Source organism: Symphalangus syndactylus, chromosome 21 (genome assembly GCF_028878055.3).
Source record: "Symphalangus syndactylus isolate Jambi chromosome 21, NHGRI_mSymSyn1-v2.1_pri, whole genome shotgun sequence".
Lineage (NCBI taxonomy): Eukaryota > Metazoa > Chordata > Mammalia > Primates > Hylobatidae > Symphalangus > Symphalangus syndactylus.
Genome location: NC_072443.2, coordinates 57593147 through 57620755, shown reverse-complemented (window position 1 = coordinate 57620755; position 27609 = coordinate 57593147). Strand labels below are relative to the sequence as shown.

General features: G+C 45.6%; 1 protein-coding gene across 2 annotated transcripts in view; it reads left to right on the top strand.

The window, feature by feature from the left end:
* SLC6A11 (solute carrier family 6 member 11) overlaps positions 1-27609 on the top strand; it is a 123015-nt gene that overhangs the window by 39698 nt on the left and 55708 nt on the right. For both annotated transcript variants that reach the window (XM_055259806.2, XM_055259805.2), the window contains one exon: positions 18580-18714. In XM_055259806.2, coding sequence (XP_055115781.1) covers positions 18580-18714 — 135 coding nt within the window. The remainder of the gene's footprint in view (positions 1-18579; positions 18715-27609) is intronic.

The window sequence follows — 27609 nt, the reverse complement described above, 5'->3', positions numbered from 1 at the left end:
TCGGGTTTCCTTCCTCTTTGCCTATGTTAATTGGGAACCCATTGCATGCCAGGGACTCTTAGAGCATGTATTTTTTTATTCCTAGTGTGAGCCGCATGGGATGTGCTATGAGTGGTCACTTGTTGATTGATTCCATCAGCCAGCAAGTCTGTGATGCCTGTCATGTGCTAGGACCTGTTTGGTTGATTGGGGTGAAAAATGCTAGCATTTCCTGGCAGTCATTCAACCAGTTGCTCTTCTCCCTTACCCCTCTCGGTGGCTAAGGGAAGAGCAGAGGGAAAACTTATCTTGGGGAAGAGGAGTGACAATCGAGAAAGGATTGATAGAAATTGTGTGTGATTCTGAGTGTGCAGCTCTAGGTGCGAGACCCTTGTCTGATAACCAGGAGCAAATGGAGGGAGACTGCAGGTTAAGAGGGAAGCAGGGAAATGATGGGAAGAGCGAGTCCCAGAAGCAGTGGAGTCAGACAGACCCAGGTCCTTCCTGCTGAGCTGAGGCACATCGTTTGCGGAGCACCTGCCACATGCTGGACTTTGGCCTGGGCCCTCCACTTTCATGATTTAACTTAACCTTCACAACAGACTGTCAGGCGAGTATTGGCAAATCCACTTTACAAATGAAGATATTGAGGCCCAAAGAGGTAAGTGATGTGTACAGGGTCACACAGCTGGTGGAGGAGTCAAGATTTAAACCTAGGTCTACCAAGGTGGAACCCAAAACTGGTGCTTTTCCCCCTGGTACCCACAGAGTCCTCAACAAGCATTGGCCCTCCCTCCTTGCCTTGACAAACATTCACCCACTGACCAGACCAAGCGCTTATGATGTGCCGGGTACCCGTGGCGGGCTGAGTAATTTGAAAATGGATGGGTGGAAGAGAGCAGAGCCCATGGGCTCCACCACCTCTGGAACCAGGCAGGCCCCGGTCTGAATGGTTGCTCTGTCTCCACGGTGAACTTGGGCACAGGCCTTCTTTTCCTCTGAGCTGTTTCCTCAGCTTTACCTGGGGGCACTGAGAAACCCCCACCTCACGGGTTGTTATAAGGCTCAAGTGAGGCGATGTGTGGAAATATTCCCCCATGCTTGCATGCAGGGAACACCCCAATGTTAGTCTCATCATTATTGCTTGTAGTTTTTACAAATCCATGCTCCAACTTCAAAGTGCTCTCTATTTAGTGGGGAAGTAAGTTTGGATTCACTTACCTGAAGATAATCAACATGATTCTGGAGTAAGTGTTGTCAAATCCTGGCACAGTCTCTGTTGGTACCAAGTTTGGATAAGGAGGTTATAGTGCCTGGGGTGGTCTGGAAAGGCCTCCTGGAAGAGGTGTGATTTCAGCATCACTTTGAGCAAGGGGAGGGGCTAGAACTGGACCTCACATTGGAGGAGGGGTGTGGAAAGGGAGAGCCAAGGATGGCTATAGGGGTTGGGAAGCCATAGGCTGGGCCAGACTTCAGAGTAGGGGAAGCACAATTATCAGAGGAAGGTCCCATGGGCAGTGGGAGCCATTGATGTTCCTGAGTAAGGGGTGTATTTTGGGAAAGTGGAGGTGGCACCAACAGGCCTCACATTGTGCTCTATGCTGGGTAACAGCTGTCTTCTTTCCTGTTTGGCAACCCCTGATGTGTAATGAACTAGAACCCCCAGTGAGAACATTGGAGCAGACAATAATTCACTCGGCTGAAGCCAGAGAAGAGCCTTATCCTGAATCACAATTAAGTTGTGTCATAATTGTGATTGGCTCAGTATATTGATAATAATAGTACCAACACCCAGGAAACAAATGCTTACTCTATGCCAGCCTTGGTGCCAGGGCTTTTACAAACCACTCACAGACCCTGCACCCCTTGTTTGTGACAAGGATTTTGTAACATGGCTTTTGTCACCCTGAAATGCAACTCATAAATAATCTGCCTGCACAGATAAGTTCAAGAAAATTGATACGATGCTGTAGCTATATTATAAAGGAAAAGCAAAAAGAGAGCAAATTATAAATAAAACAGCATGTATTTCAATATGTAAATGCTCGAGCACACAAGAAAACATAATGAAGTAGTCAGGTGCTGGCACCAGCTTGTAAGAAATACATATGGATGTGAGACAAGAGAGCCGATGCACCACTGAATATTGTCCATACTTTTTCTCCACGTTTTACGTCTTTAAATAAGAACTAGCCACATATGTTATTATAGAATCACCACGAATGCAATAGCTGGAATAGTGACTAATACAAGGGTGGTTGTGTCAATCACTCACATTCCACTGACAGTAGAGCCATTAGTGACATGATTTTCTGAAATGATGAACAATGCTTGGTAAAGTACTGAATTAAAGAGACAGCCTTTCCTCAATTTACATGGTAATTGCATTTCTGGAAAATTCAGTCTATATTAAAATGAAGTTAAAAAAATCTTTGAGGGTATATGTAAAACAGAGTTAGCTTCTCACTCGAATAATTATAAACAGCTCCTCCCCACCCCACAGGAAGTGGAACATGCGGAAATCTTGAGAAGCAGGAGAGTTTTTTGCTGCGTGAGGATGGTCCCACACACTGTAGGATTCCCAGCATCTCTAGTTATTGGCCATCAAATGCATCACCTCCATCTTTATGATGACTTGAAATGCCTCTACATGTCTCCAGGTTGCCCCTTAGAGGATGTACTGCTCTTGTTGCAATCACTAACTTATGTCATTTAATCTTCACAATAATTCTTTGAAGTAGGTATTTTTGTTTCCACTTTATAGGTGGGCACACTGAGGCTTAGCGAGGTACAGTAACCTGCTCAAGGTCACAGAGCTGGGACTGGAAGCCCCTCTGTTTTTCTGTCTTACTATGGCATTTAATACTGAGTTATTGTTTTACAGAGCTATGTGCCTTCAAATTAATTCAACATGCACTTATTAAACACCTACTGGGTTTTAGACATTCTGGTAAGTCAAGGAGACATAAAGGCAAATATCTAAGACTTGGTCCTGTGCAGCATGTGGGATTGTCCAGAGAGAGAGAGAGAATATGGCTCTGGAAAGGAATAGAACAAGTTCTTTATGCCCAGAATGGGCAGCCTTTGAGGGTGTATGAAGAGAAACAGGCTGGATTGGTAGGTAGAGATCAGCTTATGAAGGGCTTGTAAACAAGCCTAGTAAGAAATTGAGAGCAATGGAGAGGTACCAAAAGGCTTAAAGCCAGGGGATTCTATGACCAAGCTTTATAAAAAGGCCACCATAAAATGTGGCATGTGGAATGAATAGGAGGGGGCTGAGACCAGAACACATGCCATTAAGTAGTTTGGGTAGGAGATGGTGACAACTTTGAGGTAGAGAGAGAGGAAGAATTTGTGAAATAAGCAAGAATATGAGTCAGCCCTCTGTGACCCAATGTAGAGGGTAAAGGAGACACAGCAGCCCAAGATGAAGCCCAGCTTTCTGGCTTGAGTGTTCAGTGCTCAGTGGTGCTGGTAGGCGAAATGGAGAAATATGGTAGGAGGCAGTGTTTTGGCTGGAGTTGAGGGAGACCATTCTTTGGGGACCCATTAAGTCTGCAATGTCTGTGACTCTGCAAGTAGAGATGTTTGGGTAGCAGACAGGTATGTCTGAGCTCAGGTGAGAGATGTGTGGAGTGGAATTGTTAGCATGTATGTTAGAATTTCTTTACCTGGAGCCTGTGGATGTTTCAAGGTATCCATGAACCCCTTGGAATTGTATAAAAATTCTGAGATTGTGTGATATGTACTTTTTTTCTAGGGTGAGAGTCTGTAGATATTATCTTATTTTTAAAGGACCTGTGTCTTCCCAAAATGAGGGACCTCTAATATGCCATATTTTGTCTAATCTAAGTTACATCATTATTTTATGTACAAGAAGTTACATAATGCTTTCAATTAAGAACATTTACCAGAAGTAAAAACACTTCCAATTAATCTACTATCCACTGCTTTAACATTATTCCTGTATGACACATGGAATAGTCACACTAGACTCTATTGTTGCTTTGAAGTTTCTTCCAAAGGAATTGGCAGATTCTTCTGACCTCAGGTGTGTTTTCTGGGGTATTTTTTTGGCAATCAGTTTGTGTGTATTGTGGTAACAGAATGTAACATAGCTTCATTTACTTGGGGATATCTTCTTTTCTTGGATCCATAAAGTAATTGGCTGTTTCTTTGCAAGAAAATATGGAAGCGTGATCATCTCACCAATGATTTCTATTTTCTTTACAGTATCAAAATTTATCCCTATTTCTGTGCCTTTCTGCAGAGACATAGTGTAATCTTTTTAAAAGACATTCTAAATCTCACACAGCAATTGACTAAATTAATTTAAAGTAGTTTATCCAACAAAACCCTTAGCTCAGCTATAGTGATGAAATAGGAACAGCTATGTCCTTGGTCCCTTCCATTCTCGCAGTGGAAACTACATTGCAGCTGCCATGTGGGAGCCATCCTGATTTCAGAGATAATAAGGTGAACCATTTTTAAAACGTGTATCTTAGAATTGATGGAATTGAAGCTCTGGGAACAAGAGGGACAGCCAGGAAGAGAATTCAAAAGAGAAGAGCACAAGAGTGAAGATGGGACTTGGGGAGCACCAACATGTAAGGGGCTGAGAGAAAGAGGAAGCTGAAGGGTTCCCTGAGAAGAAGGGAAAATCCAGGCTATTGAGGCTTCAAGGTGGGAGAAGGAGGGCGAGGGTTGTAACGTGTGCTGGGCTGAGCACGTCCATTGGAACTGGCCATACTGGGTAACAGCAGCTTCTATGGAGTGCTGGAACTTATGGGAAGTGGAGCCAGATTATGCATTCCTCCCTGTCAAAAGGTTTTATCCTTGAAGAGGGGGAAGCAGGGAGGCTGACATCAAATAAGACACATGGAGGTTGTAGCTTGGATGACACCATTATCTAAAAGGGGGACACAGAAGGAGGAACAGATTTGGAGGAGACAGTAATAATTTTGGTGTTGAGTATGTAGAATTGTAGGTCTTCATAGGAAATCCAGGTAGACATATACATAAGACAGTTGAAAATATGGGTCTTAAATTCAAGAGATACCACTGCGTGAGGAGGATTAAAGAGCATCAGTACATTGGTAGCTCCTAAACCCATAGGAATAGGAAAGAAAACCCAGGAGAGTGTTTAGAGAATAGGATCTGGGTGAGGCCCCACTTCTGGGAAGCAGTTTGGAAATCTGTAAAGAGCAGCTTCCTTTGTGAGCTACCTGTGAGGCAGGACTTGTTCCTATGCCTAACACAGTAGCTGGCAGATAACAGATGCTAATTGAAGTTGATTGATTGATTGGTTATTTGATTAATTGATTGAAAGAATACATGAAGAGGCTGGGCACGGTGGCTTAAGCCTGTAATCTCAACATTTTGGGAGGCCAAGGTGGGAGGCTTGCTTGAGCGCAAGAGTTCAAGACCAGTCTGTTCAACATAGCGAGACCACCTGTCTACAAATAATTTAAAAAATTAGCTGGGGATGGTGGTGAACACCTGTAGTCCAGCTACTTTGGAGGCTGAGGTGGGAGAATCACTTGAGCCCAGGAAGTCAAGACTGCAGCAAGCAGTGATTGCACCACTGCACTCTAGCCTGGGCAATAGAGTGAGACCCTGTCTCAAAAACAAAAACAAACAAACAAACAAAAAGCAGGAAGTAACGAATCTGTGAAAGAGACTTAAAAAAATCATGGAGGAAGGAAGGAGAAAACTAGAGAAGTCTAATGAAGGAAAGTTTTAAAGCTGCAAAGATAAGAGATGAGCAAGCATGAAGAAGCCATTAGGTTGGACTATTTTAATAGTCCCTGGGGGACCCTGGTGTCTTGTGGGATGGCTGCCAAGTAGAGAAATGAAAGAAAGAGGATAGGACAGCTTTCAAGTGAGGTGAGAACAAGAGGTGAGCATTGATTCTTCTTCCAAGAAATGAAGCAGTTTTTAAAGGAGCATGTTGCAACCATCATGGGTGAGCTGGGAGGGATCCATGTTGCTCAGGATCCCTGAGGAAGGGCCCAGGAGAGCCCAGAGTCCTTGGCCAATTGGACGGATGGGAGGAGAGTCTGCCTTTCAGAACAGGGGATGCTTGCAGGAACAAGGCAGCACCTTGCTCTTTCTGGCTCCAAATGCGGCCCCTGAGTATCGGATCCCTCCTCTCCACAACTCCATCCCAAGCGTGTTTAAGGGAGTAAGAGGACATGGGGTGGTGCTTCTCATCTGGCAGTGTCCCCCCACTGGCACATCCTTGCCTGGGGAACGTGTGGTTTAATGGTGCCCTTGGTCACCATGGTGACACCAGCCTTCTAGTCTAAGAGAGATGGATGGGGTTTAAATCATTATTAGCCAAGGTTCCGAGTATGTTTTCCAGGCAGTAAATAATAACTCCTAATACCAGTGTAAGCTTGGCTGGGCACTGTGTGGAATGTTTATGTTGCTTGGGCTTGTTTTCATTTTGGGTTTGTTTTCTTTTCATGGTCTTTATGGTAGAGCTATGTAAAAATCAGTAGCATTGACTCCCTAGCTAACCTTAATTCACCATGAAATAGGCTTAAACACTAGACTCCCTCATCCAGTGAATTTTAGATATCCTGTGGACAGGGATTTAAATTGGGCTCAGCCTTCTTAATGAGCATGGTTGCTATTTAAGTATCTTGTCACCGTTGCATACAGTGCTTGTATCTTTCCTTGGAGGTGATTTTTCTCAGCCTGGAGAACTCTGCCTGCTTTGTGTCCTAGGTTCTTCTTGCTTTAAGGACTTTCTTCACGTAGCACATTCTAGATCAGGACTCTGGGGCAATGGGAACATGCTGTGCCTCCTTCAAAGTTCAGCTCCAGGAGGAGCTCTCTGGCACACCACTGCCAGCCAAGCTGCTGACACCACTGTGCATGTGCCTGAGGCCCTCTGCTGCCATCCTATGAACTGTCAGTCATATACATCTGTTCTAGGGTTAGCTCACACACCCTTGAGGGCAGGGACCCAGGTCATTCATCAGCATGCTCTCAGAATCCAGCACGGGGCCTGGCACACTGTGGGCTCAGTGGATGGATATGAATGGAATTCAACTGCGATTGTTTTACTCTCAGATGGAGAGGCTAAAATGAGAACATGGACTGTTCACACCAGAGCCTATTGCAGACATATGGGGTTATGTCCTGTTATGTTCTGTTTGTTCTTACTGTGTTATTGAGGTCTGAATTTATTCATTCATCAACTATTTGCAGTCTATGTAGGTCTTCCCAGGAAATGTTTCAGAGCCTGTAGAGATGAATAAAGCCCTTGCCTTTGAGTAGATACCAAGTAAAGAGAAAGCCAGGTCTGTGAACAGCTGACCGTATTACAAGGCAGAATGAAATAAGGGCTAAGTAGAAGGAGGAAGGGAAGCTACTGTCTCCTGCGGGCTGATGTGTCAGGTCACTGTACCTGGTGCTGTGTAGACATGGGCTCATTTAATCCTTACATCTACCAAGAGAAGTGGGAACTATGGTCTACGATTCACAGATTAAGAGCCTGAGGCTTAAAGGGACTGAGCTCATCTGCTGCATTGCTATCCCCATTTTACAGAAGAGAATATCAAGACCTAGAAAGATAATAGCTTGCCAAAAGTCAGCCACATGCATACAGAGTGCCAGAGGCTGGATGTGAACTTTGATTTTCTGAAGCCAAGGTGGCTCCCCGTATCTGTATGCCACATTGCTCAGTGTGTTGCAGGCTGTGACAGGAGTGTTTTGTTCTGCCTGGATGGCCTCTTACTGAGTCCTAGAAGACATGGTCATTGAACTGGTCTTGAAGGTCAGCAAGATTTTCATAGGTAGAGAAGAGGAAAGGACCTTCCTTTGCTCACCTCCACTGTCCCACTCAGGTGAAGGGTGACATGAAAGCAAAGGTTTGCAGTCAGGGAAGTGCAGGGTTTGTTCAGGGAACACAGGAGGACATGATGTGAGATGAATGTAGTTGGCTTATAGGGGAACTTGAACTCCCAAGGGGTCCGTTCGGGGCTTCGGAGTTGAATGGCTCTGAGCTTGAATCTTGCCTTTATCTAGCTTTGGAATCATAGGTCAAATGAGCAACTTCTGGATGCTTCAGTGTCTATCTCTGTGAAATGGGAATAATATTTTCTGTCTTCTAGAATCGGATAATGTAAGAATAAGGCACATCAAGGAAATGATAAATGTCAGTCCTATTATTATTAACTATCTTCTGATCTTCCATTTCTCCCAAGTGAAGCATTTTTCCCTCTTGAGCCCTCTGTGTCCAACTAGGATGTCTCTCATTACCAAATAATAGAGTCTTGGACTCTGAGGGCTGGAATGAGCCATGGATGTAGGTGATCTTTATGTTCCCAGCCATCATTTAGAAGAAAGAGTGACACTATTCCCTAAGCTCTTAGATGTTTGATTTCTTACCCCAGCCCCGATGATGCCTGACAGGAAAACACCCCTCCCTTGTGACCTCTCAGGGTTGGGAGGGGCATTTTCCTGTCAGTATCTGAGAAGTCTCAGCAACTTTCCCCCAATAACTGCACGTGAGCCCCTAGCAAACATGTACCCCTCAATGGAGAGCCCCCAAGCTCCTTCCTCACCAGGTTCCTGGCACATCCCAAAGGTTGGAGATATCCGTTGACCTTGGCTACTCCTGAAAGCCTGGCACCCCTCTTTACAGGGCAGGCTTCCTCCCTGTTGCGTGTGTCTGTGATGGTGCAGTTGGGTCCCCTGCTTCCCTTCAATTCAGCTTTGATTTCCTTCTATCCTTTTAAATTGGAGTATGATCTTATTTGGTTTCATCCAGATATAATTTTTTTCCCTTCCTTCTAGGCACTGTCTGCACCCTGGCCCACCAGCCACCACAGTTAGGAATTCAGAGAGGATTCTTATCCATAGTGGCCACTCTGGCTGATTCCCTCTGTCCTTCATTTGAGTCTGGCTGCTGCGGCTCCTCCAAACAGCTGTGTATGCTTCTCCTGTGTCCTGAGGTCTTTCTTATCTCTGGGTTTTATTCACTTAGATTTTCCCAGCCAATGGATTATCACCTCTTAATACCAGCCTTCCACTGCTGCCCCCATCTATCAGGGAGAAGATCCATAAGGATTGTCAAGAGCCATTTCCCAGTGCCCCTCACAGCTGAGACAGAGCTGATTCCTGCCTCTTTGTCTGTAGTCTTGAACCCCCAGATGTGTTGTTCTCTGCCAGCCAAGGCCACTCGCTCACTGGGTTGGAGAGGCATTGCTTATTGCACAGCGATGGTGAGTAAAGGCAGTCAATCTTTCTAATTATCGAGCAGTCTTCATGTCACATGCTTTGCAGAGTGATCTCTAACCAATCCTCACGACATCATTTGAAATAGGCATTATCCTCATTTCACACAGAAGATGGAAGCTTAGGAAGGTCTCATGGACCGCCAAACCCATGTATGCACCTTGTGCTTGGTGATGGGGCCCATGCCAAATTTGGCCATCCCGTCAGGCCCATTTTAAACCGGCAGAGAAGGCTAAAACTGTGGTGGCCAGGCACGGTGGCTCACACCTGTAATCCCGGCACTTTGGGAGGTCGAGGTGGGTGGATCACAAGGTCAGGAGATCAAGACCATCCCGGCTAACATGGTGAAACCCTGTCTCTACTAAAAATACAAAAAATTAGCTGGGCATGGTAGCATGCACCTGTAGTCCCAGCTACTTGGGAGGCTGAGGCAGGAGAATCGCTTGAATCCAGGAGGTGGAGGCTGCAGTGAGCCAAGATGGCACCACTGCACTCCAGCCTGGTGACAGAGTGAGACTCTATCTCAAAAAAACAAACAAACAAAAAACTGTGGCTTCCCAAGACATGGTGATATCTTTGACTAAGCTGTTCTAACTGCTCTTTACACAGACAAAACTTTCTGAAGACTTCCTGATTCCATTTATTGCTTTTCCTGGTTAACTCTAGGAGTAGAAGAATGGTCACTCTTAAGGGTCCACCTTCAGCTCCTGAGTTGTTCTCAGAATCTTCTCTTCATGTCTGACTAGAAGGAAACAGTGTGGATCATTTGGGATTAGTGCCTCCATTTGGTGAAAAACAACAAACTCAGGGCAGGAACAGGGCCCACGCAAGATCACAGAGGCAATTGGTTATTAGATATTTAGCTTCCATCTTTGACTCCTTATAATGGAGACTTCAGAGAACAGGAGCATAAACAGGATAGTTTATTTCTCTCTCCCATAACAGCATGGGTGTGAGCTGCCTGGTTTCAGGGACCTAGACTCCTTCTGTTCTGTTGCTTTGCTTTCCTTAGGGTGTTGCCCTCATTTACATGGCCTAAGATGGCCCAAGACTTTGTTTTCATTTCAGCCCATGGGAAGGGCAAGAAAGGAAGGATGAGATACAGCCCTTCCCTTTAAGGACATGACCTGGAAGCTGTACATGGCACCTTCATTTCTATCTTGTTGGCCAGAACATAGATGGCCATGCCCACCTACAAAGGAAGCTGGGAAATGTCTTTATTCAGGGCAGCCATGGGTCCTTTAGAAAATGAGGGGTTTTGTTACTGCAGAAGAGGGAGAATAGAGTCATGGTCTCTGTGCTGTGGTGAGATGGGGACCACCTGCTTTGCTATTCCCTGCTCCAGTCCTGCCCGTCAACACCTTTCTTCTCTTCCTCCTCAACCCAGCCCAGGGGTAGTGCCCTGAAATGTAGATCCCACATGGGTCAGTGTTTAGTTAGATTATTTTAGGCCCCACGCACGGGCTAATTTTCACAGCTAATGATACACCACTTGCACTTGTACAAAAATTATAACTTTAGCTCTTCATGGAAATACCACTGCATTGTTAAAATACCATTACCCCCTTGAATAAATGCCACTGTTTTCTTGTGAAAACATGACTCTACCTATTTAGAATTTGGTTGCTTAAAACAGAAAGTTTTCCCCTACATTTACTATTTCTGTTAGAATGTTCTAGAACAACACCTCCAACAGTGGTAAAAATTGTGAGGAGGCCAGATGTGTCCAGGGTGGCCTTCCTTCTTTAGATATGCATTCTGTTAGCATTTTATTCCCAAAGATAAATAGTATCTTTGTGGGAGTTATGCCAGACTGTTAGTTGACTGCTCTAGTGCTCTTTCCTGGGAATGCAGGTAGTGGTCTCTAAAAAACCAAAGGGGAGAAAAATCAGTTAATATTTAAAAGAGTGATTGTCTAGGGATTGGACGTTCAGTGCCATGCTTTCTGGCCATGTGGGATGGGCAGATGCACCTGAGAGATAGAGGCGAGACTGGCTGGAAGGGGATGCAGGGGAGAGGCGGGACTGCACAGTGTCCCCCTGGCTGGGAGAGTGGGCGATGGATTATGAGTTGCTGCCAAATGTCAGGTAAGCTGAACACTTGAGGTTAAAAACAGCCAGAGGAGACGACAAGATGGCAGCACCTGGCCACATGTGTGGCAGAGTGCAGCATGTGTGCTGGAGAGAGCAGACTTCTGAGCACTTCCAGCCCTGTGACCTGGAATTCCCTAGGCTCAGAGAGATTTTTCTCTGCCTAGGCTCGGAGGAATTTTTGTGTGCAAAGTGGGGAAAGAACCTACTCAAGTGGTGTGAAAATTAGTTAGAGAAACTGTATGAGATATTTCTGGCACCCAGTAGGTGTTCAGTTAATAGCAGCATTTTCCAAGGCTCTGGGTAGCAAGTTCACAAAAAGTTCAACCCAAATCCGTGTCAGGACCCTGGATAGCTCCAAGGAGTCCTGGTCCTTTGTGGCTGACTGAGAGAGCAGGGAAGGATCTCAGAAACCACCCATCTGGTCCTTTCCCACAAATCCAGAAAGAGTTCTTTCCACTGGTGGTCCACGGGATGATTTCAGTGATAATCCATGAACCCAAACTGCAGAGCATCCAATTACAAAGTGAGACAGCTCCTCCCTTTTCATGTCCCTTAAGGTGAAAGGTATGCTGAGGTGCTGGTTTATCTTTAGCACCTCTCTAGAACTTGCTTCTCCTGCTTTTGAACAAAGACAGAACACAGCTCAGACTCAGAGCCTTTGGCTAGAATTTAATCACGTTTTATTTTCGTCACATTTATTTTTGTAGTTACTTTCCATTTGCAGTAAGAGATCATAGTTTTCTGTTTATGGTGGTAATTCACAGTTTTCTCATTATGTATATTTGTTTAATACAAAAGAGTGCACTAATATATAGAAAATATTAAGTAAATAATACAAAGGTGATATGTGCATATGGCAAAAAAATACTGGGAAGATGCTGTGAATGATTGAAGTTTGGATTAGTCTATCCTTGCCTCTTTGTAGATGGTAAATGCCAGCCCAGAGAGGGTATGGAACTGGCCCCAGCTGCCCAGCACATTGGATCTTCTGATTTTGTGGTCCTAGGTTCTTGCCCCACACTGCCCTGCTTTTTTGGATGCCTTTTGAACAAGACTTGGCTTTCCAATTGACTCCATTATCCTGGAAAACTTAGGGTGGGGTGGCCCTTCTACAATGTTCGTGGCATTCCAAATAATCAGACAATCTCCTTGCTCTGAAATAAATGGCCGTGTCCTGGAAGTAGGGGGAAAACCACCCCACACTCCCAGTATTGGGATGTAAATGAGCAATTAGCATCAATTAAAACAGGATACAGTATAATTACCACCAATTGTGCTAACCTTTATATTCAGAAAGCCTTGACCTGTGAAAAGGGAATTAAACAATAGTGAAAACTCTTTCTTAACCAAGGGGTGTGTTTTGGGCATTGATGCCTCCTTTCACGGACTGAGGGTTCTGACAGATTAGACCCTTCTTTCTCCACGCCCACCCTTCTGGGTCTGGGGCACTACTGGCAGTGGCCAGGAACAGCCAGGCTTGATGGTACCTTGTCAGAGACCTTATTAAGCCCATCACCAAATGCTGCATAATTCAGCATAATGCCTGAACCCTGCTGTGGCCTCTTGCCTCTTCCAGACAAATTCTAGGGCCTCAGACATCTTGAAAGGGACACTTTGCCAGGAAGCACCTTGCACCTGAGCTGCCCTGCCCTCTGTATATGACCTGGTCTGTCTTTTAAAGCCAAATCCTTTGTGATGTCCTTGTTTATAAATATGCCTCTGAAAATCCGATTCAATTTTCTGAATCCCATTTTATGTGAACCCAGCATCACATATGGATGCAGCACAAAGCAGTGTTCCTGATGAACTGCACTGTAACGTCAGAGTTCCAGATCTCAGCCTGCTTCTTTGTTCCTCTGTCCAACAGATACGTATTGAGCACACCTTATGTGCTATATACACTGTTCTGGGTGCTGTGGATACAGCAGGGAAAATAAAAGACCAAACCTTTATATTGTAAAAATCTTAAACTTACAAGGCAAGAAAATTGCTGATGGAGAGCAGCTTTAGGTGCTGGGAGGATGCGGGAATGACAGGGGTGATGAATGTGGGATGGGGCTCAGGGCGGACAGGGCAATTCATCCTCTCAGCAACATCTGGGCAGATAGTGTGGTTTATGAGGCTAAGAGGGTGGCTTCTGTAGCAAGACAGACATTTTAAATGGACCACTCTGAGCCTCAGCTTCCAGACCTTTAAGATAGAAAGGACAATGAGTTCTCAACTGAAGGGCAGGGCCCTGACTTGGAGGAACCCTCCGCCTGTGGGGACTCAGACACACACAGGACGAACGTCTTGGGTGGCCGAGGAGCTGGGGATGGACTCTGTGGACAAAGAGAGACTGAGAAAAGGCAAGGAGGCCTAAGAGGCCTGGCACGTTCCCCAACAGCAGGGAACCTGGTAGTCTGGGGAAGGGTGGAGACTGGCCAAGTCACACGGCAAGCCCGGGCAAAGCCAGGACTGAACCAGTGTTATCCGACTCTAAGCCCAACCCTTTCATCATATCCCACAACCTTTGAATGCAAGGCTAAGGAGGTTAGACTCAGGAACAGGAAAGAGACATGCAGGATTATTATTTTTGTAACTCCAGCTGCAGTATGGACAGTATAGGCTGTCAGTGACCAAGAAGAAAGGTGATGAATGGCACCAGCAATGGGGGTGAAAAGGGGTGGTAACTTCAGAAGGTAGTTGGAGATCTAGTTGTCAAGACCTGATCACTGATTGAATGTGGGGGAAGCTGAGAAGAGAGGTGGACCTAACTCTGAGCACACCTGAGTGACAACCTGGAGATTCCTGGATATACGAGGGGGCAGGCAATACCCTCTGCCTATTTCTACGTCCTTGGCTAGTTCCACATCTTCCCTGCCTGACCCAACCTCTCCCATTCCTGCTTATCTTTGGGGACGCAGCTCCAGCCCATGTTCACAGACAGGAGAAGGCTGGGTCCCTTCCCAGAGACCCTGGAAGCACCTTCCCAACTTGTCTCCATAGCCTCCTTTTCTTGTGTGACCCTCATTATGTGGTGTCATGATCCCAGGAGTTTCATTCCTAGATGCTCATGTGCATAAATTCCTTCCCCAAGGACTAGACCTGGGTCTTACCATTCTGTTGACCTGCAGGAGAGTCTGAGAAAGCATAAATGAAACTTGGACTAGACCAAGGGTAGCAGATAGATGGGTTTCATCCCAGCTGATCATGGCAGGCTGCCTGGAGTGCTGTGTGGAGGGTTCTGAGGCTGCATCCAAGCTTAGCTGCAAAGAATGCTGTGATCTATTAGTGATGTCTGACAAGGCACAAGAGGGAAGAGTGGCAGTATGTGTGTCACTTATGTGCAGTCTCTTGATGACAAGAATCTGTATGGTTTTGACAATTCACAGCTGTTCTCAGGAAAAGTGAAAGATGATGTCCAAGTGTCTGGCGTGGCCAAGGGTAGAAACAGATTAGAAGTAGCTTTTACAGAGCCACTTTTTAAAGTGGCTTTAAAAGAGCTATAGACACAGGCTATCCTCAGCATTGAATTTCAACCTTCATACCACTCTCCGCTTGTGTGCCTTACATAATGATGCCTCTAAGCCACCTTTTGTACCCTGACTCAAGGCTCTCAAACCTCAGCTTACAAATGATTTTTTCTGGGCTAATGCCTGCCAGCCAGTGGTTTCATTTTGGCAGCCTAACTCTTTGTCTGCACTGTGGTCTTTGGGCAATTCATCTGAATATTTTATTTCCCTTGGTTTCATTTCCCTTGGTTTATGGTTTTATAAAAGAAGTGTAAAAATGAAGGTGCGAATACCAGTGGAGGGAATGTAGTTCTCCTAAATATAATGTAGAAGCAGAGCATCCAATCAGAACTCTAAACAATGGAATTGCTTCAAAATTGTCATCAGCCACTTAATAAACCATGTCACTGTAGTAATTGAGGAGCAGTCTTCTGTACATGGTGCCTGGGAACAGTGAGGGTACGTTTGGCCAGGTTATAAGTGACCCTCTTAATGACACCCCACTGGCTCAGTCTACCCAGTATAGACTGGACATAGCATAACCAGCAAGCATAGTCACATCAAAGTGGTCCCACAGGTGAAGGACAAATTTTTATGATTTTTGAGTTGTTCTTATGTTTTACATGGTAATGTTCTTTTCCTTAAATTTTGCGAGCATTGGGAATTAAGATAGCTGAGTTCCAAATATTATGTATCTGGAACAGGTCAGCTCCTGGACATTCTGGATAATTAATCTTCTGCCACACAACAGAGACAAAAGTGGAAATTACTAAATGAAAGCAATGGGTTATTAGCCTCAACCTGATGTTTTATAGACTTAAGCTGATTGGCTTTGGCGTGGGGGGGGGCGGTAATTTTGAAGGAAATGAATCAAGAATGTATATGAAATGCCGAAGATCCATCGTAGAAGCTGCGTACAAAGCTAAGTGAAACTGGAGATTTTATAGCACTTTTAGCTCTCTGCAGAAACCATCAAGCCTTATTGATTACTGGCGTCTTATTTTTATTAATATTAATATTGATTTCTGCTCTTTTATAATATATTTGATCTGCACCTTTTCTGGATTACATTGCATATGATAGCAAGAGATTGTGTTGATTATGTGACATGTCAATTGAGCTGATGGATGATTTGGAAACAGGGATGCAGAAATTGGTGGTGCAGGGGCCATGAGTGGGCTGGGGAGGTTGCCATCATTGCAGAATAGAGACATTGTCTGAATAAAATAATCCAGCCTTTCAGGGTGTGTCCACAGGACCCACTATCACCAACCTTTGCTGGTTCTAATTTCCTATTTTTGAGGACTGGGTTTAAAATCTCTGCTTTGTCATTTACAAATGGAATGACTTGACTTTTCTGAAAATCTCATCTCTAAAATGGGAAAATAACACAGGGTTTGCATGGCTGTCATGAGGGTTGCAGATTGCGTACATAGGTAGCCTGGTGGTTGAATGTGTGACCTTGGAGTCAGGCAGGACTTGCCATGACCCCCATATCTGGTTGTCGTTCATTCACTGGGCAATCCTGGGCAAGTTATGAGTAACTTCTCTGACCTTTGTCATGTGTAAAAAGAAGGTAATCATGCCTACTCATTCTTGTTGAATGCTTCGTGTGTGGAAGTGCTAAGTAAATGCAGCCATTGTTATTATCATGTGTAAAGGGCTGGGCATGGAGTGAGGATGTCTTGTTCCCTTCCTCCTTCCATCCACATTTTCCAAATAATGAATTCCTTATCATCCTTTATGGGCTGACACTTCTTTGGAGAAGCCCTTCTGGACTGCTCTTGCAGTGAGGGACTCACTCTCTCTGTGCTCTTCCATTCTTTTTGCTCCCCTGATGACATGAGGCATGACCTCCTGTCTGTAAGTCTTTCTTTACTACCAACTGGAAGTCGCTTGAAGCAGAAATTCCCCTCCTGTGATTCAGCCTTATTTTTACCTTCCAGGACCTAGTTCAGTTCTTGGTGCATGAGAGTGAGTGAGTGAGTGAGTAGGTGGATGAACTGAGTCAATAAAGGAATACATGAATGAACAAATGGGTGGAGGACTGAAGCACTGGTCAAAGAAACCCTGGGTTGAATAGGAGGGAGAGGCTAACTTAGAAAGCTGGAAGTCTCAGGGCATAGATTCTTTATCTGGGAAATTGGAGTCTCTGAACCAAATCTTGCATGCATATCTGCATCTGAGCACATTTGGAGGGAAGGTCCTCAGATTCTCAGAAGTGTCCCCAGACTCCAAATATTGACAAGTTGCTGACCTGAACAGATGGAGAAGGCAGGCCCCGCTGAGAGGACAGAACCAAGTGATTGGAGGAGTGAATGTGACAAAAGAGAAAAGTCAGAACTGGCAGGACACTGAGTCCTGCAGGGACCTCAGTTAAGGGGTGTGGCCGGCGCCACAAGCAGCCCCTGGGACGGGAACTCCTACAGTCCCTGCGGGCCTTGATGCCTCCTTCTAGGCCACTCTTGTGCAAGGAAGCTCAAAGGAGGTTTGTGTCTTTCACTGTCTTGATGCTTATCCAGAATCCACTAGCTAAAAGGGTCTGTCGGGTTCATTGGGTCCAATTGCCTGCCTCCAAATGGACCAAGCCCAAATGTTTCCAGGCGGGCACTGAGTTTTTTCTGCCCCCAAAGTTTTCTGCCCTTTTCTTCCTTTCCCTCCCCTCTTCTCACCTTCATTATTTTATCCTATCCTATCCTGTCATGTCCTGTCCTGTCCTGTCCTGTCCTATGCTATGTTATCCTGTGCTATCCTATCCTATCCTATCCTGTGCTATGCTATGCTATGCTATGCTATGCTATGCTATGCTATACCATCCTATCCTATCCTACGTTAGTCTAGCCTATACTATCCTGTGCTATACTAGTCTCTCTTTAACTATGAATACTTAACTTTCAGTAATAGCTGTGGCTTTAAAAATGTGGGTATTGACCCAACAGTGAATTCTAAAGTAGATTTAGAAGATCATGACCAGCTTATTTAAAAAAAGAATATAATAGAAAATATTAGCATGTATCACACATGTTATTTTGTGAAACTTCCTTTTCAGCTCTATGTTTGCTGGATTGTGATATATATTTCTTTCTGTGTTGTGGTCAAAAAAATTCAACAAGCACCACTCTCAAGCACATCACAGGCACTCAGTAGATAGCACTGAAAGACCTAGCCTTTGGTGAGGTATGAGGCAGGAGGACAGGCCATGTTAGGGGTTACTTCTCGATGCACCAGGAAGCCCTTCTTTCCTTTACCCCCTCTGTGGCCCACTCCTGTCACCCCTGCTTCCTTTTCCTTTTTAATTTTATTTATTGTGGTAAGAACACTTAACATGAGATCTGCCCTCTTAACATATTTGTAAGTATCAAATGCATTGTTGTTGACTGTAGGTGCAATGCTGTCCAGCAGGTGTCTAGAGCTGATGCATCTCACTACTGAAACTTTATACCTCTTGATTAGTGATGCCCCATTTCCCCCCTCCCAGTTCCCCACAACTGCCATCCCACTCTTTGATTCTATGAATTTGACTCTTTTAGGTACCTCACATGAGTGGAGTCATGCAGTATTTGTCCTTCTGTGACTGGCTTGTATAGATGAATGGATCAAGCAAATGTGGTCTATGCACGTGGGGGAATGCTACTCAGCCTTGGGAGAGAGGGTCCTGGTGCAACATGCGACAACACAGATGCACCCAGAGGATGTTGTGCTGAGTGAAGTAATCCCATTGCTCTCATCCCTTTCTTGATTATCTCCTCTCCTCTTGTACACAGGTTGTATATGTGACCGCGACATTCCCCTACATCATGCTGCTGATCCTCCTGATACGAGGGGTCACGTTGCCCGGGGCCTCAGAGGGCATCAAGTTCTACTTGTACCCTGACCTCTCCCGGCTCTCCGACCCACAGGTAAGAGTCGCTTGCTTAATGTGCAGCATCACCCACCACCACTGGGAAGCCTTCTGCAGAGCCCCTGCCACCGGCCACTGAGATTCAACAGCTGGTTGAACAGTGGAAAGCCTGTGGACTCTTTCCCAGAATAATTTTAAATGCATAAATTAAATATGTAGGAAAACAAATATTTTAAAATATGTTACCCAAACATTTTAAAAAGGCAAATTTCTGACATGGTAATAGATGCACATTTTAAAACAAGGACATTACATAGCCAGATCCAGTAGCAAGTCTGATGACTACTGTGATTTGAAAGCAGTAATGAGCATAAGTGACATTTCAAGATAGCTATACCATGATATGAAAATATCTTCTATTGCTAACAGGACTGCAGTTCGTTGCCTGCATCTAAAATTGAAACAAATACTAAATTTCAGTTAGAAGTTAATTAAAAATTAAAAAAAAAATTCTACCCCAAATCACAGATCTCTGCAGTAGTGCATCTCGGTGAGAGAAACTGGGTCTTTGTTCGTGATTGATTTTCTTTGTGGGAGTAGCTCATAGTAAAAAAAAAGAGTTGGAGAAACTGGCTATGCTATCAGTTGTCTTTGGTAAGGCATTGGTTGTTCTGAATGGTGAGTAGTAATTGTGCCTAAGGTTCTCTAAGTGGGTACATGGTGGTGTGCCCCGGACTACATTAAACAGATAAAAACAGAACATCTCACAAGCCTGGTGGTTCTCAACCTCAACTACATGTCAGAAGTTCTTGGGGAGCTTTTGAAAACCCTAATTCCCAGAGCACAACCCAGACCAATTAAAATGAACTCTCCAGATGTGGGTCGCATGTGTCAGTATCTTTTAAAGGCCTCTAGGTCATTCTAGTGTGTGAAGTAACTTAAAGACATTTGAGCAAGCGAGCAGGCACTCTTTTTTCTATTAAAACACAGAACACATGGAATCAGTACGGTTTCCAAATAGGAAATGAGGCTTGCAAGAAGTTTCAAGTCTGCGATCTGTGGCTTCCAGCCACCTCCTGTTAGGGGAGCTTGCGGGGGAAGCGTTTGTTGGGGGATGGTTAGCGCAGCTCAGAGGCCCCTCATCACGGTGGGCAGAATGGGAAGTTAGCTCATTTTTGTCTCAGTTTGCTATGCCTTGCAGGGCCTTGAGGCTGAGGATACCACTAGGCACCTGCATGGCATTCTGAATTGTAGGCAGAATCCCTGGGAAGAAGGAAATTAGCTTCAACTGTTGGCTTTGCCAGTTCCTGATCTCTGATGGCAAAGGCTCAGTTGAAGGAGCAGTTTTGGAGAACATATTCTACAAACCACTGGTCGGTGTGTTTTTATGAGGTCCACGCATTCTGCCTTGTTGACTCTTTCCTACAGGCCTGCAAAATCTCAAGTGTTTACCACTTGGCTCTTTCTAGAAAGTTTGCTGACAGTGCACTGGAGTACCCTCAGGGGCGTGTGAACAGGGGCTGATGGGCCCCACTCCACCTGATCCCCGAGTCCGTCCTTGTTGCTCTCCACCCCTGCTGCCACCAGCCTAGTCCAGGCTACCACCATCTCCCACTTGAAAACTGTAGTAGCCCCCTAACTAGTCATCCAGAAATGGCTCCTTGACCATCTAGGCCACTCCCCACCCAGCAACAGAGGGATCTTTTTGAAATGTAAATCCGATGGGCGCCTCTTTTGCTTAAATCTTCCTGGGATTCCCTGTGGTCTTTGGAGTAAGATCCAAATGGTGGGGTCCCCACTGTCCTCTGTGCGCTGCCTCCTGGCTGCATCCTCTACCACTCTCCCTCTCTTTCAGCTCATTCCAGGTATTGACCTCCTCTCTGGACATCCAATAGACATGGCCTTTCTACCCCAGGGCCTTCACACATGCTGTTTCTCTGCTGGAAACACTCCTTCTTTCTTCCCCAGACCCTCCTTCCCCACCTTGACTGACCAACCATCCACTCATCCTTTTTTTTTTTTTTTGAGATGGGGTCTTGTTCTGTCATCTAGGCTGGAGTGCAGTGGTGTGATCTCGGCTCACTGCAACCTCCGCCTCCCAGGTTCAAGCAATTCTCCTACCTCAGCCTCCCGAGTAGCTGGGATTACACGAGTACGCCACCACACCTGGCTAATTTTTGTATTTTTTTTTTTTTTTTTTTTAGTAGAGATGGGGTTTTGCCATGTTGGCCAGGCTGGTCTCGAACTCCTGACCTCGTGATCCACCCACCTTGGCCTCCCAAAGTGCTAGGATTACAGGCGTGATCCACCGTGCCCAGCCCACTCATCCTTTAGGACTCAGTTTAAACATCACTTCCTCAGGCAAGTCTTTTCTGACTGCCCACCATGCACCACCCCCAGCACCCCATACTTCTTTTCCAAAGCACCTACATATATATTTACTGTAAGATATTTATGTGTGTATATAGTTGTGTGTGATCTTTATTTGTTCAATGTCCATTTACTTGTTGAACAGGTATTTTCTGAGTGCCTACTCTGTGTCAGAGATTATTGTAGGCATTGACAATTTTCCACAGGGTGGCCACTGGCTGAGAAGGCAGCTTGGAAGCAAGGTCTGTATCTGCCCTTCCTACCATTGTATCCTCAGTCCCTGATGAGCTCAATGCCTGGTACACAGTAGGTGTTCCTTAAATGTTTGTTGAATGATAGGAGTAAGGGCTATTTTCATTTTTCACGAGAAGGTTCTCTTTAACAAAAAGTCTAATAACCTCCAGGTCACCAAATCCGTGAGCTGTAATGTTTTTTGATTCTCTGTCAGTGATGGCTAGGACACATGTATGTGTGTTGGTGTGTGTCCCAAAAGCAACTATGTCCCCAAAAAGCAACTGCTGATTTTCTGTGGCATAAATAAGGATAGCAACCCCAAGAGGGAAAGGAAAACAAAACCCCATGTATGTTGGTGTGTTTTGGCAGCTGGGGTATGCTGCAGGAAGAAGCCCAATGTGGCCTGATTCCAACTGTCCCCATTTGTGAATACCTAGCCCATGAAGAAACAAGAAGCACTGGTTTCCATTCCTGCTCTCTGCCAGTGGTGATATGACCTTGAGTAAGGCCCCTAGCCTCTATGGGGCCATGTCCCCTCCTCCCTCAATCATAGGTTGCACCTGGCTGCCCCAGCCGATGGCCTTGAAGGTCAAGTTTGTTGGCCCAGTCATGGAGGAATATTTTTTTTGAATTATGTATGTATGTTAATAGGCATTAAGAATAAAACTGGGACATAAACCATATCAAAATCATGGCTTTATTGCTATTATTGCTAGAATGAGACTATATATATGATATGTATAATCTCATACACACACATATATACATACATACATATATACACAGGTTGAGTGTCCCTAAACGCTCCAAAGTTTGAAACTTTCTGTGTGCCGACATGGCTCTCAAAGGAAATGCTTCAATGAGCATTGGAGCTCATTGGAGCATTTCAGATTTTCAGATTAGACATATTCAACCTTTACATACATACATACACATATATGTCATATATATGATTAAAAGTGAGGCTAATTTAAAGGCAAATGTTAAAAAAATATTAAAACAAACATGGACATGACAAATGTAGCGCAGGTAGAAGGTGGCTGGCCAACATCTGAGGCACAGTGCTGTGGGAGTAGAGAAACATCCTAAGCTAGTCTTAGGACTTCCATAGCCACATGGTCACCCTACAGACAACTGAGGCACAGCTCCCAAAGTTAGGGAGAGTAGATTAGGAAGAGGGGTCAACTGTAAGTATTTTGTCAGGAAGTCAGTGAAAGTTTCCATCTTGTGTCTCTTTGTAGTGTTGTCCTCTTAGCAAGTCCAGATTATTTGTTTGTTTTCTGAAAATGATCCTTAGTTTTCCCGTACTTCTAGAAATGATCCTGCACTTCAAATTGCACCACGAAGAAAAGTTCTCAGATAGTGTCCCTAGGCCTGGCTGATGGGCTAGTCTGGGAGCATGGGCACCTTTGTTTCTTTGGGATAATCCAGCAGTTGCAGTATTCAGGCCTCTTGCAGCTATGAGAAATTAAAGGGGTGACTCTATAGCCAGTAAAATCTCTCCCACAAGTGGAGAAATAGGAAATAGGAAGGAGAGATGATTAGGGGAGGAAGAGAAGCCTGTGGGGAGTCAGAAGGCTGGGCCTCAGGCTGAGCTCCAGGACACATTCAGGTCTCCAGCCTCTGAGCCCCGTTGGTCCCCAGGGCTGCTCCATCTAGTCCCTTGGAGGATGAGGGTGAGCTCAGGTGGACTGAGGGCCAGGAGGGGGTGAAATGAGCACTTGGTGGGGAGTCCTTCCTAGTCAATGGGCTCCAGGATGGCAGGGATTACAACAATCATGTGTCCCATTCATCTATCACCAGAGCCCAGCAACCATTCCTTAATTTGTTCCACTGGTAGTTATTGCAGCCCTGCCTGTGCCAGCTACTCAGCATGTAGAATGAGTAAGAGCCTCCTTGTCCCCAGGGAGCATACAGTCTGATGGGAAAGGGTGGAGTCTCACCTCTTCTGGGGTTCCCTCCCTAGAAGAAGAGGGAAGTGGGGTTGGATGAGACCAGAAGTTCTCCTCCATTCTTACAATCTGTTGAGAAGGAGTAGCAAATTGTTGTTGGTAATCATCTGAGTACCAGAGCCTGTGAACAACTTGTGCCTTTTATACATTAGAGTGGGCTTAAAGTGACTGCATTTAGGCTGGACACAGTGGCTCACCCCTGTAATCTCAGCACTTTGGGAGGCTGAGGCAGGTGGATCACTTGAAGTCAGGAGTTTGAGACCAGCCTGGCCAACATGGTGAAACTCTGTCTCTACTAAAAATATAAAAATTAGCCAGGTGTGGTGGCACACACCTGTAATCCCAGCTACTCTGGAGGCTGAGGCAGGAGAATTGCTTGAACCTGGGAGGTGGAGGTTGCAGGGAGCCAAGATAACGCCGCTACGCTCCAGCCTGAGGGACAGAGCGAGACTCCGTCTCAAAAATAAATAAATAAGTAAATAAAATAGAGTGGCTGCATTTATACCATCACTTTCCCTCTCTTGCCTTTCTAGGAACTTCCTGGGAAGGTCCACTAGGAAAGTCAGGAGGGCTGTTAGCTGGTGCACCTTGCGTTAGAACCCCAAAATTGCCTTGTCTCTTGTGGCTCCGTGAAGGGCCAGGCTGCCATCGTGCTCCAGTAATAACCGTGGGGATGGCATGTTATCAGCAGAGTTTACTTCTCTGCAAACATGTATGGGGTTCATGAAGCCTGGGCCTGGGCCAGGACAGGTGGGCATGTGCAGGTCAGCAGGAAGAGGAGAGTCCCCTGGCACCTTCCCACCCCAGAGGATACTCTTCTGCCCACATCCCCACCAGAGCGATGAGGAGCCCCAGTTTAGCCCTGTGGCCCCTCCATGATCCAGGATCTCCATTAATTCCAGACTGATTCCCAGCTCCCCTTCCCTCAGGATTACAAGGGGCTCAGACACGCCTGTTTGCTGTGTCATTTACATTTCTTAAGGGGACACAGGGCGTCTGACTGGTACAAAGCTCTGGACTCCAGCTTCCAGCCTTATACAAGGACGTTCCCTGGGAGGGTGCTCCTGCCCCTCCACATGTGGGCAGCAGGGATTCTGCATGAAGGCTGATAAAGTGTTGAGCTGGGTGGCTGTGGCTGCCTTCATGGTGGCCCCATTCGTCCTCCCTCCCGGCCAGTAAAGCCAGAAAGGGTGAAAAGAGCTCAGTCGGGAAACCTGAGGGCTGAGACGGCACAGCAAGTCATTTCTACTCCTTCTTTGGAGCCTTGGGAGCCATTTTACTTTCCTGCTCTTTATGCAAAAGTGGGGAGAATACCTTCTCCACTGATCAAGAGAGAGAACTGTGAAAATTGTTTGAAAGTCAAACAGGGTGTGTACCCAATCAGTGCAGTCACAATGAAGGTCCCACCTACCTTATTTAAAATCGCACCACCACCCGCTGTGCTCCTGGCGCATCTCATCTGTCCTCCCAGCTTGCACTCATCACCATCGCAGACACCATTCATTTTGCATCACCGTTCTCCACCCACTAGGATGTATGCCCCATGCAGGTGGAGAATTTATCTGTTACCTGCCCTGTTCAATCTCCAGACCTGGAACAGTCCCTGCAGCACAGGAAGGGCTCAGGAGATATTTTTTGAATGAGTCGAAGGAAGGACCAAACAAGTGAACAAAGGAAGGAAGGAAAGACAGAAGGAAGAACAATTTCTAGTACAGCCTGTGTTATTTTGCGTTATGGTTGCATTTGTGGGTGTGCTCTTCAGAAAGAGGTATTCTTGGTGTAGTGGGATCTGGTGTGGAGGCGAGGAAATGGGAGTCACTCTGCTGCCACTGGCCAGATGGTGACCAACAGCCTGCCCCTTGACCTCTCTGGGCTCCAGGTTCTCACCTGTGCATTGTGGGTAAGAATATCAGCCACACAGGGAGGCAGTGGGGCAAGTGTGCACATGAGGCCCAGAGCACCTCCACTTCTCCCTTCTGGCACCCAGCCCAGGGCCTGGGAGCCAGAAGAGCTCTGGAACACTGGCGGCGGTCCTCATTTTTGCCTCCACCTTGCCAGCTCTGGGCAGGACGAGTCAGGGCCCCACAGCCCAAGGGGCAGGAGCGGGGGGTGCTTTGAACTTGGAACCGAGGACCTTTATTGTGGATCCAATAAATTTTCTCGTCAAGAACTTGAAGCGACACAGCAGCTTGCCGCTTTTGTCCCCCAGCAATTTGCATTCCGTGGTCTGTTATAACTTTCTAAACATTTGTTTGTCTTCACTGTCAGCCCCGTGTTCTCTCTGAAGTGTGAAGTGCTTCCACTCCATTTTTTTCCCCTCAAAATTTTACTTTCTGTCTTTTCAGTCTTTGGGGAGCTGAGGGGATGTTGCGAGAAATCACATTGTTCTTGCCCCAGATTCCTGCTCCTCTCACCCTTCATTGTGTTTCAAGTGTGTGTTTTCAGGGCAAGAACAGAAAGGCCTGTCACAGATCCAAATGGCGGAGTCTGCTTTCCCAGGGCACTGGTGCACCAGTTCCCCAGATCCACCTCTTCTGTGCAGGGAACTGGAGCCTGAGGCTAAGGCGTCCAAACTCTGGAGTTGGGATAAAAGATGCCCACACTGTGAGAGCACCTCAGAACACTAAATCTTCCCTGTCTCCCCACCCCGCAAAAGGATGAATCAGGGAAAACAAGACCCCAGTTCAAGACCCTACCTGCTGAACCTCACAGATATTACCATGGAATTGCTGCCACCTGGTGGCAGTGTACTCTGATTCTAAGCAAGGACCCAAAGAAAACTGGGCCTTCTGGCTGTTGGACTTTCAAACCAAAATGTCCATATTGACATCAACGTAGAGACATTATATACGGTTTTGAAAATATTGCAAGCCTCATTGAGGTGGGGGCCACTACTTGAGACTGAAAATCCCTGAAGGTTTCCTTTCAATGTATTTGTTTCTGAGTTAGGTTCATTGTTCCTAATACCAAGCACTAGAATGTAAAATCAGATGGTCACACATGGCTCTTATCTTCAAGGAAATGACAGTCTCTTGATACAGACACATGATTAAGCCAATGACAACAGTGGTGCCGGGCGGTGCTGGGGTTGGAACTGACCTGAGAGGTGTACTACTTCCAGTCAGAGGGTAAATTCCTCAGTAATTAGAGACTCATCACTGATCTAACATCATGCACGCTTAAAGGTAGTGTATGTTTATTCTTTTCTTGTTTCATTCCTGGCTGTTTCAGCAGTGTCTTATGATCCACAGTCCTGGAGGTTGAAACGCTGCTTGGGTACTCATAAAACTACTGATGCTAGTTATCATTGATTGATTGCTGACTCTATGCCAGGTACTGTGCTTTAGAAACTTGTCTTTTAATTTATCCAATCAGCAAATAGTTGAAAATTATTATACTTTAGACATAGGAGCTAAATGCTATATATAGGTAAAATTCTCTTGACCTGTAAGATAGTACCTGAGGTCTTTATACATCATCTGGATGTATTGAATTTTAAAATTCATGAGAATTTTAAAGCCTATGTCTTAAAGGTTTTACCAATAAGGGGACTGAGGCTCTGAGGGGCTAAAGCTTGCACAGCCAGCAGCTGAACCCAGGTGAGTCTGACTTGGCTGTGTGAGGGATACAGTGCTGAAACTGTGTCGTGTCTGATTTTCCTGACCTCTCTCTATCCCTGCCCAGTCCTGGGCTGGCAATCCAGCTCTGGAGTCTCTGAGCATCCCAAACCTATGTGACAACTTTGCAAGAATCCTAGAATCTTAGCCTTGGGCAGCTTTAATCTCCATTCAGCACAGGAATCTTCTCTGTGGTAACCTGGTCAGCCTCCAGTTGGCCCCTCTGAGAGGGAGGCCTGTCACCTCTACTTTGGGACAACATTCCACTCACCTGGTTCCCAATGTTGAGACATTCATTCATTCTATAATTTGATTCTTCTTTCTTCACGTATCTGCTTTAGTTTGTCAGTCTCCCACTTTGAGAGTATCTACCAAGGTTGAGCATACTAAGTTAAGTGCAGCCTGAACAACTGAGGCACAAGTTGGCCTCCTCCGAGTGAATAGAATAGAATCAAATCACCTCCAAGGTGGGCTTCTATCTCCTCTTGATCACCGCTGCTCCCTTTCTCACATGGCAGACCAAGGGAGCTTGTTAAAAGGGATCCTGGATCATACAACCTTCTGGCATTGTTCTTTGAATGTATTTTCCTTTAATTATTTGAATGCATTTATATTATATATTTATAGTAGCTTCTTTAAAATCTTTTATACTACATAGTTTAATTACTAGATGACCACCTTAACCTTGTGTAGGCTCAACTTTGTTTTCTTAGTGCAGGTCTGTAGAAATCTGGACTGTTCCCAAGCCCCTCTAACTCAATAGGACTTGATAGGATTCCA